At 41.1% G+C, this 13,749-nt stretch overlaps 1 protein-coding gene across 2 annotated transcripts; it reads right to left on the bottom strand.

The window, feature by feature from the left end:
- Positions 1 to 1,520: 1,520 nt before the first annotated feature.
- nfam1 (NFAT activating protein with ITAM motif 1) lies at positions 1,521 to 13,200 on the bottom strand. 2 transcript variants are annotated; one of them, XM_072656624.1, is made up of 7 exons: positions 13,118 to 13,200; positions 12,893 to 13,019; positions 11,226 to 11,510; positions 7,657 to 7,778; positions 6,096 to 6,200; positions 2,869 to 2,961; positions 1,521 to 2,752 (listed from the first exon to the last, which is right to left on the bottom strand). In XM_072656624.1, exons 2-7 carry the CDS (start codon positions 12,954 to 12,956, stop codon positions 2,696 to 2,698), a joined length of 726 nt encoding a protein of 241 aa, XP_072512725.1. In that variant the 5' UTR covers positions 12,957 to 13,019; positions 13,118 to 13,200; the 3' UTR covers positions 1,521 to 2,695. The 2 variants fall into 2 exon arrangements, with proteins under 2 accessions (XP_072512725.1, XP_072512727.1); XM_072656626.1 differs by lacking the exon at positions 13,118 to 13,200 and having other exon boundaries at positions 12,893 to 13,040.
- Positions 13,201 to 13,749: the final 549 nt, after the last annotated feature.

Below are 13,749 nucleotides of genomic sequence, written 5' to 3'. Positions count from 1 at the left end.
TTTTCAGTGGCGCAAAGTGGGGGTGTACGTGTGTCGGTCACGCGCCTGTGCTCACCTGTGCTCACCTGTGTTTATCTGTGCTCACCTGTGTTTATCTGTGCTCACCTGTGCTCACCTGTGTTTATCTGTGCTCACCTGTGTTTATCTGTGCTCACCTGTGTTTACCTGTGCTCACCTGTGTTTACCTGTGCTCACCTGTGTTTTTTGTTGTCAAAATAGCAATACGCCAGAAATGTACCTGAACACAGCTCATTTCGAGACCCATCGGTGTAGATATATTCGCAAACGACTCAGGCAGCAGGTGTGACAATAGAATTTTGGCAGGGTGTACGATAGCAACGAGCATAGCTACACGCCTTGCACAAAGGTTTGACACCCATCCCGTAAAATACAGAATCGTCCTTTATTTGGCAATTAAATTATTTCCGTATTTCCATCAATCTCTTATACACATACCTGTCACATACACATCAGCACTAAATCTAACAATAATGATCAAAAGCATTGGTGATAAAGTATTTAAAGCTTTAACTACGACTAATTTCTTTCTTGACCACTACAATGGTGGTCATGGCCCAGAGGAGCCGCGGTGGGCGTTCCTTATTTTTATTTCTGAAAGGTGGCAACCCTACTTGCGCAGGGTGTAAGATAAGGCACTTTATGTTGCATTCATTGCTGAAACAGATGTGCAAATGCACACACACACACACAGCCTGTCTAGTCTCTGTAGAGAAGTATCACCTTACACCTCACATTAGGTTCAAATTAACCTTTTGTCACCATGCCTAATGCCAGGCGTGGCCTAAATGGGTATAAAAACAGTACTGTGATGGCCTCATAGCCCAGCCGAGGTTTTGTAGACCTGCACCTAGAATTGTAATTACTTTTTATAATTCTTCTTGAGTCTTACTGGATAGTGTTGCTGTCCTCTCTGAGTCCTCTCAGTGTTCAGTTAGCACTGTCTGCGGTATATGAGCCAAAGAGGGATTAGGTGGGGTTTTCAGAAGCAGCAGTAGTATCGCTACATTAATGGCATTTCTATATAAAACTATATATATATATATATATATATATATATGAGAGAGAGAGAGAGAGAGAGAACACTAGAGACAAGAGACACACAGGTCCACTGTGATTATGATGTAGTGACTGGGAGGCTTCAAGTAGGCTGTTGTTATAGCACAATGGCAATAAGTGTGTGTGTGTGTGTGTGTGTGTGTGTGAAGAGAGAGAGGGTGGGGGTAAGTTAAATACCTTTAAAACTACACAATCATGTTAATGAACATTAAAACTAATTTATAATTCTATAAATAAATATTTACTAATTTAACAAAACTAATAAAAGCACAAAGTTAAATCTAAAGAAAATACCTATTATAGTTTCCTTTAGAGAAAAGTGCCTAAACCGAGGTTCATTTTGTGTAAGTTTAACATGCTTAAGTCATTCCAGTAATACTCCAGTAAAGAACATCCACACATTTCAACAAATGTTGTTTTTATTATTATTTATTTTTTGTTACATTTTTTTTTTACATATCGAAGGAAAGTAGGAAAGTACTCAGTTTCTAACACTGGTGGACTATATTTGGTCCACTGGGTTCCACCAAGACAAAACCACATGTTTTTTTCCCAGAACGTATTTGTGTTTATTTACATTTGCATTTAGACATTTTTTGGCTATGGTGGGTACATTTACACCAATTGTATGGGGTGGGAGGATGTGCAGGCGAGACACAATGTCCCAATGGTTGATTGATTGCAATAAAGAACATTGCAGTAAATTATGATGTGACTGATTTTTTTATAATGCGTCTCAATGAGTTCCCCTAAGGGTGCCCTTTCCAATAGAGTACAAAGAGGACTCAGTGCTGTCTAGGGTTCTTCTACAGGTGAGAAAACATGATAGAGTGCCCGGTTAGGTGCTCCTGTAATGGAAAAGTTCTCATACAGTGAATAAAATGTGATGCAGTGCTGTAAAGGATGTGGTGCTCTATAGGAGCCCTTTCCAACAGATAAACTTGAGCTTGATCTTGTTCTGTACAGGTGCCTTTCTGCTGAAAAAAAATAAAACACTCATGAAGTGCCCTCTTTAGGTGCCCTTTCAAGTCAATAAACATGATGAAGTGCAATGGAGTGAGAGAGAAACTCATTGAAGAAAATGAGACACAGTGGCCTTACAGTATCCCCCTACATCGTGCGCTCTGGGGCAGGCTTTCTCAAATGGTCTAGGGGTCTCACCAAATACTACAATACTGATAAGATTTGATTAGCCTCTCAACCCCTGCTTACATGCAAAACACACTGTACAACTGCTAACAGCTTGTTGCTGCGAGGGGCCAGTCAGCAGGTTAGGCTGCACTGTCCCTGTTTTTTATTTTTTTAATGTACCCTTTATGTTAGAGCAGAACACTTTAGGTTTACCGTATTTGAAATCCGGCTGCAGTGTGTGAGTAGCTAATACAGCAAGCCTAATACTGTCATGTTATTCTTAATCAAGGATGAAGACTAGTTTATCATACATGGTGTATCACAGCTTTTTGCCCGCTGGTGGGGCCGGATGTGGTGAGGTAGGTGCCCTCTTTTTTTTTTTCACCCCTGCCACAGCCTGCCACTGCCACAGTCTGCCACTGGTTTCTAGGGCAGTGCAGAGGCTTCATAGACATACCAACTGTTTATACATAACATGAGTATTTCATCACAGGTTTTCATAGACGGATTCAAAAATTCCTTCTTCTGCATGAGACGTCTTGGCCTGAAAGACAAACAATGCATGTCATTTTCAGAGCGGCCGGAGGAATATTTCGCAAACATCTGACAGTCTACTATTTTAGTTTAGCTAACTCATCCTGACTCGAGGTCTTGACCAACCGTTTCCTGCGAGGTGTGCTTCTCCATGCTTTCCCGTCTGGCTTGATCAACTTTCAGCACATCATAGATGGAGACCGGTCTGGGTTCAAGCGACTGAGAGAAGGTGTAAAGGGGCAGAAATAGAGAAAGGGAATTTTAAAACAGTGAAAGAAAGTGATGATGAAATGTTCACACTCTCAAAACAGGTGCATTAAAAACAACACATGCTGTTATTTCTTTCTGAACAGGTCTATTTACATAATCAGACATATGCTGTGTTATTTTGTCTTGGAAGTAATATTCTTATTTCTCATTTTGAAGCACTTCTATTGGTCCATTTATCATAAATGTTTAAAGAACTGCCTGATTCAAACTGTCAGCTAGTTAAAAATGGCAAATATGGAGATATGCTATATAGAAAAAAGTTTTGGGACACCTGCTCAGTCACCGTTTCTTCCAAAATCAAGGGTATTAAAGAAAAATAAACAAAAGTTGCAATTGGAGTAACTGTCTCTACTGTCCAGGAATGGCTTTCTACTAGATTTTGGAGAATTGCTGTGAGGATCTCATTGCATTCAGCGACAAGAGCATCACTGAGGTCAGGATGTTGGATGATCACTACCCCACCTCATTCCAGAAGTACTGGATGGAGCTCCATCATCATTCCAGAAAACACAGCTCAACTGCTTCACAGCTCACCTCTAGGCAACACCCGGCATTAGGGCCTGCAGCCAATAGGTTCATGTTTATCTGCTCTAGAGAGTCCTATTTTATTGGCAGTCCTTCTAAGAAAAGTACTAGACAAGCTGTGTGTGAGCATTTGCCCATCTGTGTCATCAGTGGGTGCAACTTAAAGTAGCTGAATGCATTGTTTTTTTGCAGGACAGCGGCGACATGTTAATGCAGAGATAACACCAAAACTCTAAAAGCAGATGTCACACTTCCCCTATATCTTGCTTGAGTGCGATTCCAAACAGTGCGCAGTTAGTCACTGGTTTACCATCAGCACATGCATTTATCTGCGTAGGCCGAATAACAGAACAGCCTTCGTCTGAAAGCGAGGGTAGACTGAATGCTGTTAGGCTCGTTTACAGTGTTTGACAGTTACATTGGTTCAGCCTGGTTCATCGTGTCCATCCAGACATGTTGACATTTTGAGCAACTTTCCTGACCACAGTAGTTCTGCGGTCTGAAAGATTTGTGTCTTGAGGCGTTTTGGAGGAGAAGAATGTGTTGCTCAGCAAAACGAAAGTCAGCTGTTGAGTCAGCTGTTCTGAAATTGTAAACCTCAGTGTGAGAAATTGCGAACAGGCAACTGAAAATAACTGTGCGGTGGTTTCATGTAGGCAAACTGCCTGTGAATCATAACATTCTCATATGACATACTGATCACTGGGGTTACAGCGTGGGCTGAAACAGTCTTTAACCTTGGTTTCTTTACGTTATTGAACCCTGCAAGTAATACAGTTAAGGTATGACTTTCATTTATCATTTTCACATAAATACAATATACAGTATTACAGCCGATGAGAACTAAAAGAGTATCAACATCTTACTCAGTTAAAAGAGGAAGAGCCACAAAAAGTACTGGTCTTAAAGTCAAATGGACTCTATATTTACACACACGGAGAAACTGAGACACTGACAAATAGGAAAGCACGGAAAAATTAGTTATTTTAAATTACACAATTTACTACACAAAAATAATCTTTTCAGGGTCCTTTAGGCAACTTTATGGCAGAAGCAATACATGGTTAACTCTTAATGAAGGCTAATGTAAAGGCATTTCACACATCCAGCCCACTAGCAAATGCCTTTCCACAATTAAAGGGAGGGGAGCTCAAAAATGGTGTGCAAGTGGCGATCCATGCCAGGCTAAAAGCTAACACTAGCAGAACCGGCATTTATTATCTCTTCTATCCGGCGTCCACTCCCTCAAGAACAAACATGATTACCTCAGCTGACTACGAAACTGGAGCTATGCACACATCAGAAGGGAAAGATTGCACTGCTCCAGGAAGCCAAACCCGGGGAAGTGAGCAGGTGCTAAAAGCTAACCGTCTAGCCTATCAGCTACAACCTCTTGAAATGTGCCGAAAAAAAGAGAGGACAGCAACACTAGCAAAAACCAATGACAGTGTTCTTGTTGCAGTGCTAAAAAGAAAGCTGTTTTATGCTATGCAATGCTACATGGCCCCCGTGAGCCGCTGAATGTAAACCAGCCAATCATTTCAGAGCTCATCATTTTTATTCCTCAAGCCCACCATAAAAGGGGAATCAGTGTTTCATTCTGAGCTAAAATAACAGGGTGGTAAATAGGCTTGTTAGAGACAGACAGACACTTTATTGATTCAGAAGGAAATTTAACACACAATTTGTCTTCTAATATATGCATATAGACATTTTAGGTTGCACCCATTGTTGACACAGATGTGCAAATGCACACACACACAGCTCATCTAGTCCTTATAGAGAAAAAATGCCAATAGAAAAGAAGCAGGTAACTCTTAACCTATTGGCACCATGCTTTATGCTAGGCATAGGACGGAGAGGTATAAAGCCTCGAGCACTGATCTGATCATCCAACATCCAGACCTCACTTTTGTTCGTCACTGAATGCAAACAAATTCTTTCAGCAATCTTTGCTCCAAAATGTAGTAGAAAGCCTTCTTCCCTGGACAAAAGAGACATTTACTCCAACAAAAGCAGGATGAACCTTGCTTAATACCCTTGATTTCAGAAGAAATAAGAAAAGAGCAGGTGTCCCAATACTTTTGCCCATACAATGTATGCGCAGATCAGCCTTGTCTTAACACAGGAATGTCTTTGCATGAAGACAAATAAGCATTGCAGTACAAATCACTGCAGACAAGTCAGCATAATCTTGGGAAATTACTGTTGCATTGATATATATTTAATTGTATGTTTAAAAAAGCACTGAAACTTCATTCAGTAAAAGTGCAAATATTCCATGTCAGTGAATATTATATAGTCATTAGTGCTCAAGTAAAATCATCCAAAATAACGCTTGAGTGCAGTTACAAAGCATTTTGCACCCCTGCTCATCAGCACAATACTGCAAGAAGTAAGCACACTGAAAAACAGCACATATCTTTTCATGTAGAAATTACTCATAAATGAATTGCATCCATTTTTCGTAGTGTAATAAATACTGTAAGTTGAGATAGACAGTCATGCGTAGCAAGACCACCTAACAGATGAAAGGAAGCAGTGAAGAACAGGCTCACCGTGTACACAGATTCAGCGTTTGCACCCTGAGTCGTCACCCCAACATTGCTCTGTCTTTCTCTGCCTTTCACTTCCTCTCCACTTTCCTTTGTCTGGGGATGATCCTATAATTGCACAGACAAAATAAGCACTGCCAATATAAAACACTGGCAGTTCATTTGTTAGTTGAGCCAAACCCATTACAATATCTCAACATTAATAGAACTAATAGAACAAGTGCTTTCTCCCAATTCAACACCAAATACCACTGTTAATGGCGACTGCAGTCTCAGAATTATTCAACCCCATCGTGACAAGCGTCTTCAGTACTCTTCAGTACTCAGTCTCTTTCATTTACATTTACATTTATGGCATTTAGCAGACGCTCTTATCCAGAGCGACTTACAAAGTGCTTTGCTATTTACCCAAGAAAAAAACCTTAGCTAGTTAGAATAGACTAATAATTCAAAAGATACCTCTAAGCTTTAGACATTGCTAAACACAATACAATAAGGCGACCATAGTACTCTATTCGTCCAAGTACTCTCGGAAGAGGTGGGTGTTCAGTCTGCGACAGAAAAGAGTCTGGACGCTTGTCTTCCGTGGATTTTGAGGGATGGCGGGTCGAGCCGAGCCGTACTTGAAGCTCGAAGGGCTCTTGGTGCGGATCGGCTTTTGACCATTGCCATCAGATACGGAGGGGCTGGTCCGTTCTTGGCTTTGTAGGCCAGCGTCAGGGTTTTGAATCTGATGCGGGCAGCTACAGGAAGCCAGTGGAGAGAACGCAGCAGTGGAGTGACATGGCTGAATGACTGTGACAGCCACTCCATCTACCAGGAATCTACCAGGACCTCCTCTGAAACCAAGCCTAGGTGGACTATGTTGAAGTATGAAGTATGTTTGTGATCAGTATCCTGTTGGAGGGCCCAGAGAAAGCATATCAGTCCTCGCAGAGCATCACTGAGCCACCGCCATGCTTCACAGTAGGCAGGGTGTTCTTTTCAGGGTCTGCATGGCAAACTGAGGACAAATAATACAGTAGTACACAATTGGGGTTTTGAGCAATGCCAGAAAAGAAACATTCTGATTGGTTCAGCAGACATAGGCGCTGCCACAATGATCAGAGGATCGCTGGGTCGAATCCCAGGTCATGCTCCTTGCTATCGGCAGTCAGAGTCCAAGAGAGCACAACTGCCCTTGCTCTCTGAGAGGTGGGTTGATGGCACCTGACATCACTCTCCGCTGTATCAGAGCTGGGGAGCCACGCTTTACTCTGAGTGTGCTGGCTACCTAGCCATGCTGGATCAGTAACTGTTTGAAAAGAGCTGGAGGCTGGCTTCACTTGTTGGAGGAGACATGCTAGTCTTCACCCTCCTAGTTTTGGTGGCATTGCTGGTGATAGGGGTAAGTTCACATGAACGGGGATGGGTAGAAAATGGGGTCTCTGAGATTCTTTCACATCTCTTTTACAAAGACTATTCCTTATGAAACCAAAAGTGGTTCTCCTATGGCATCGTTCCACAAACCCTTTGCAACACCTTTATTTTTTTAGAGTGTGGATCACTGTTCTTCTATACTGACCTTGTGCCATTTGCAAATGTAAACTGATCCGATGATGCTGAAGATGAGTAAAATGAGGGTAACAGTCAGCAAAGCGATAACATCACTGTCTAAAGCCACATCCGGATCTACATAACCCACATCTGAGAGTGAGAAAAAAAGAGAGCGAAAGGCAGAGAGTGTGAGAGAGAGAGAGAGAGAGAGAGAGAGAGAGAGAGAGAGACAGAAAGACAGAGAGAGGCAGAGAGAGACAGAGAGAGAGAGAGACAGAGAGAGACAGAGAGAGAGAGAGAGAGAGAGAGAGAGAGAGAGACAGAAAGACAGAGAGAGGCAGAGAGAGACAGAGAGAGAGAGAGAGAAAAAAAAAGTTAGTTGTCAGGTGGCTCTTGGACGTGCATCAACTTTCAAAAATCTTTTATTGCTCAACCAGTGGTGGCGGCTTCTGCCCAAAATGTCACAAGACTCAACTGTCGCTCACTTTCTGTTCTGCATGGGGGTTTCTACTTTTTTCTCTAGCTGCTCTCCAATCTCAACTGTGGTGTTATCAGGTCCAGGTCATGTTGTAAATGGTATAAATGGTGTAAAAGGAAGGTGCCTTAAGGGGGCCCCTGAATTTTGTGTTATTAGTCATGACCATGCAAAGGGCTGTGAAGGGTCTTGTTCGGAGTTTTTGACTTTTATTATTTATAATGTATATGTACTGCTAATCTATTTACTTTCTGTATATCCCTTTGCTGCTGTGACACTCTAAAGTTCCCCAGTGTGGGACTAATAAAGGATTGGGGACTTAGGCTGGACTGAAACCTGAAAGGGCTTGAGCAGTTTCGAAAGAGGAATGGAGTAAAGTTGCAGTGTCCAGATGTGCAAGTCTGATTGAGACCTATCCACACAGACACAGTGCCGTGATTGTGGCCAAAGGTGCATTTACCACGGGGAGTGGATGAATATTTAATCAATCACTTATTTTGATGTTTTTTTTTTAATTTAATTAACATTTCTTTGTTGAAATCTGTTCTCGCAATGACATTAGAGTTTCTTTGAAAATTCTTGTTAAAAAAAAAAGAAAGGAAGACGAACTATATTGACCATTATTCCATTTATAAAAGCAACAACAGGGAAAAACATGGGGGGTGAATAATGTTTCGGCACTGTCTGAGCACAGTGCCTCAGATTCTTGACTACGTTGAAATCTGACCTTTGCTTATTTCAGAACACACCTTTTTGTTGTTCAACCACTCCTGTGCCGTTTTGGCTTGTGATCACTGTCCTGCTGAAACCTAAGGATTCTGTCTAGCGTAACCAGGTTGTCCTACATAATCTCTCTGTTTTTTGGATCATCCATCTGTCTCTTATAAGATGCCCATTCCTCAACAAGGAAAAGCATCCCCACAACCTGATGCTTCCACCCCTATGTTTTACAGTTGTTATTAACAGTTGCGATGGTGTTTGTTGAGAAATGAGCAGCGGTAGGCTTGTGCTACAAATAATTTGTCCAAAAATGCTCCCTCTTTGTCTCGTCTATCTGCAAAGCTTTCTGGTAGATGTGTTTTAATGTGTCTTTTCTTCAGAAATGGCTTTACTGCTACCCTCCCATCCTGGCCAGTTGTATGCAGAGCTCTTAATATTACGGACAGTCTCAACCACTGAACTCTGTGACTCCTTCAAAGTAATTGTTGTTTTTTTTGTAGGTGTCATTTTCACAGCTTTTTTTTTATTTTTTATTTTTTTACCAATGGTATTTGAATTCAGGGGGCGGTGAACATTTTGAATGATTCACAGGTTGTGTCCTTGTTAGAGAAGTATCTTTTATCTGTGTAAACCTGGAGCTTCCACAGCACTGGGGTTGAATACTGTGTTGACCAATGGCTGTGGGTGTTATATGTTATATACAGCATAATACTGAATTGAAATAAGCCTAGATTAGAAAAAGAGAAGTCAAATAATTGGACACATCTTCAGATCCTCTTAGAAGTGGTTTCATCTTCCAAACGTGGAAGTGATTGATAAAAACTCTTCTCTATTTTTCAGTGTTATGGTGCACAGAGCTCAACGACATAGACATGCATAACTGATGTTAGATTCCACAGCACTGTCCAACTCTTTAATAAGGTTTAGAAAGGGACGTGATTTTTATTTGTATGTTATGTTTGTTAAAGTAAAGAGAAGTTTTGTGAGAGATTTATTGTGGTTCATTTGTAATGAACCTTGTGCACAGTGTAAACAGCACTGGAAATCAGAGTGCCTTTTCCTTCCCCCAGGACCCATCCAAACTGAGCGTGACCCATCTTTTTCATTTAGTTGATTAATTTGACAATTACAATAATTAAAAACCAAGATTTTCTTTAGTCATCATATCCTAAAAACACATAGGCATTTATCTGCTTCACAAATACCTCAGTGTTAACAGGTAACCAAAAACACTAGATTTCAAACTTAATGGTTACAACTTACAAACAACTTAATCATTTCAGTTATTTCATCACTGGGGTAAAACATAGCTGAGGTAATCACTGGCAAATGGATTTTCACCAATTTAGTGCAGGGAAAATAATTTAAATGATGTACAGGCTTCAGCAACAGCCGGAAGTGTTGGTTCAGGCTATTCTCTTGTACACAGCCGTTACAGTAAACAGAAAAATAGAAAATGGCCAAATAACAACTTTAAATAACAAATGGTGCAATGTTACGTTACTAAACAGCAGCAGTGCGGAAATGACTTAACATGGATCTATCTACACTTCCCAAAGCTTACAGAGCACCACATTGTTGGGCATCTGTCCACAACACACCCACACTTTATTTATGTGCTCTCTGGAGAAATCTATGCCTGCAGTACAGTATAAATACAGTGAAGTAATAAGAATTTCTCATTGTGAGGAAAGTAGTTGAGTTGTGAGATAAAGAACAAAGCTTGGTTCCAGATTTCTCCTGGACTCCAGCTCACCTGACTTAACATCAATAAGCACTGATTTACCAAAGCAGGTGTTGGATGATAGCTATAAATAATACTAGACTCCCATGAGGAGAACTTGAGATATTTTAATGAACACAGTTATGTAAAATCACTACTTTTGTATGAATGTTATGATAATTTATTTTAATATCAGTGTTTTACTAAGTAAGATTTTATGTACCTTAGGTTCAGAGGCACTGATACTTCAGTATCATATTTCAGTCTGGCCAATGGTTGAAATATGAATGCTTGATTAATGTTTGTTTATGGATAAAGTCCCGCCTTTCAGCAAAAAGAGCCAATCAGCTTGCTTGAGTGGAGGTGGGTCAATGTGCTAGTGGAGATCTACAAAAGTGCAGTGACCAGAACAAGCCAGAAAATCATGTTTCTTGTGCCTTTTTGAGCCAAAAGCTTCAAACTGTTCATGAAATATTTGTCAGATTTGTTTAGTGGTTTAAAATCTGACACAGTCGTAGTAATTTGATCTTCAGTTTCGAGTATTCCCCATTTGTAGAGATGTGGAACTGAAAATAACTGTCTGGCGGCATTGCAAAGATGGCCGCTGAGTGAACAGACTTGCCTATATAGACGCACTATAAGAAATTTCTTCCAGCCCTAGTTTTTGCAATGGACTCACCTCGTACAAGGACCACCCAGTAGCACGTCTCTTCTTGGTATTTGCAGTGGTATTCTCCAGTGTACGTCCTGTTATGCATGGTGATATTAGGAGACAGCAACATAAGGGTTGGAGTAGGATATATTTGGTCAAAGGTGTGGCTCCACTCCGCGGTGCGTTTATCTCGGGAGCAAGACACAGTTGTTCCACTGATGTTGACAGGGACAGTGACCTCGATGTTAATGCTCAGCGTTTCTCCTGCTAATGCCACGCTAGTCCTGTCCTTGACCACGAGAGATCCTTTGGCTGCATGGGAAGAAAACACAGGGAAGTTGGCATTAGAAGGAGTCACAGTTGTCGCTTCCTCAGTTACTCTTTTTTTACACTTTTTCTACACTTTTTTTTGTTGCAGATTTATCTTTAAAACACACTGAATATAATGAATGTGCCTGGAGGAACTACAGGCAGGTGACAAATGACATATGTAAACAACTTGTGTGTTGGCCTGAACTTTAATATTCCTCACCCATAAAACAAGCTATTTTTTGGTTGTAATTTTGAAAGTAGCTGGAACATTTTTACTATGATCAAAATTAATATTTAATGAAATATTATTAAATCAATGTAAATAAAAATATTTTCATTTCCACATTGACTCAGAATGAGATGTCTGGTCTTGGTTAGAACATTTAGAGATGAATGAGGTAGGGTTAGAGTTAGGGTGTGTTGAAGAGCTGACCCTTATGTCCAGCATAATTTGTACTTTTTTCCAGAGCTTTTCCACTGACGTTTCCAAAATGACTCGCACTGTTCGTGATCCTTATGACGGGATTGTCCAAATTCGCAAAACTGTCTCCTTATAAAAAATGAAGGTGCCGAAAATGGTTTGCCGAGGTGGTGCCATAGAAAAGCCTCTTTTGGTTTCCTAAAGAACCTTTCAACTCAGTAGTTTCAAATGAGGTTAACCCACTGAAAGATTCATTAAAATTCACCAAAAGTGGTTCTTCCATGGCATCCTTCCAAAGAACTTATTCAGATACATGATAAAAGTATTGTCCAAGACACAAAAGAGGTAAGGGCATTGGATGATCACCATCCCGCCTCATCCCAAAAGTATTAGATGGAGCACCATCATTCCAGAGTGCACAGATCCACTGCTCGATGCTTGGGGGGGACTTATATAACCCCCTATTCCATGTCTGGCATTAGGCAGCATGGTGCCAATAGGTTAATGTTTAATCTGCTCCAGAGAGTCCTATTCTATTGGCAGTACTTCTCTACATGAAAGTTGTGTGTGAGTGCATTTGATGACCTGTTTCTGCAACGGGTCCCGCTTAAAGTAGCTGAATGTATTCATTAGAAGGGGTGTCCACAAACATTTGGACATGTGGTTATAATGTAAGTCCAAATCGTCAAAATGAGACAAGCCATGGGACATTTCTATTGGGAAGTGCTTATTCTAGGCTTAAATGATTCTGCCTAATGATAAACCCTGCTTGGTGAAATGGCCTTGGAGTGGAAGAGCAAGAAGAACACCAAACGTCTCAATGCTGAGATGCTCGTGGACTGAATCCAGACACTCTGCTCGAACACCATAACATCTCCATATGTGTCCTCGGTCACAGCAACTCTGAAAATGTGATGAATCACTAACAGACAGTGTGTCAGAAAAGCAGCAGTCCACCTACCTTCAGTCATGCTACAGCAGCACAGCAGAAACATGTAGAAAAACCCCAACCGTACTACGAACATGTTGTCCCAAAGTATCTCAGCCTTGGAGAATCGTCAGATTCATAAACACCTCCTGACAACAAGCTGTCAAAAAGAGGTTGTGGACAAATGTTTTCTGTCCTGCCCAAAAGAAGTGACTACAGGAAGTTATGTCATCACACACACACACACACAAAACCTACCAAAAAGCTGAGTCTTCACTAGGACCTTCTTGACAAACACATGTTCCTCTGATGACCCTAAGTGATACACTGACCATGCTGCCGACACTTGACCTCCAACTCCAGTCCAAAACTTGGGAACTGAAATCTGCAGTAATGGAAAAGTTCTTCCCGAAAGCATGAACTCAGCCTGGCTCTCAGAGCGCGGTGTCACAAGACTCGAGTCTCTCACTCTCTCATGCAATCGCTCCCAAAGGTGTTCCTCTTTCTTTCTTTTCCTTTCATCATCACAGCCCTCACTTCCTCGGCTCTTTCTGGTGGTGGAATAAAGGCTTTCCCGTTGTTGAAGACACTGATTGTAAATATCCAGATATTTGGTAATGAGGAGTTTGGGGATCATATAGACTGAGTGGACTGTCTAGTGACTGCAGCCTTCTCTTCCTTTCTCTCTCCCAACCCTTCTTTGACCAACCGTGTCTAACCGTTAAACGTGAGCTGGTATGGAAAACTGCATTTACTCTGCTGTGGTTGAATAATGAGGGAATCTTTTTTTAAGAAGTGTTTGTTTGGAACTTTATTAAAGAGTAAATGCAGCATAAGAACAACAGGGCTGTAAAATTAAACCCCAAACTAAACCAAAACCCCAAAACTAT

Source organism: Salminus brasiliensis, chromosome 15 (assembly GCF_030463535.1).
Source record: "Salminus brasiliensis chromosome 15, fSalBra1.hap2, whole genome shotgun sequence".
NCBI classification, from domain to species: domain Eukaryota; kingdom Metazoa; phylum Chordata; class Actinopteri; order Characiformes; family Bryconidae; genus Salminus; species Salminus brasiliensis.
This window is presented reverse-complemented; position numbering and strand designations above follow the sequence as displayed.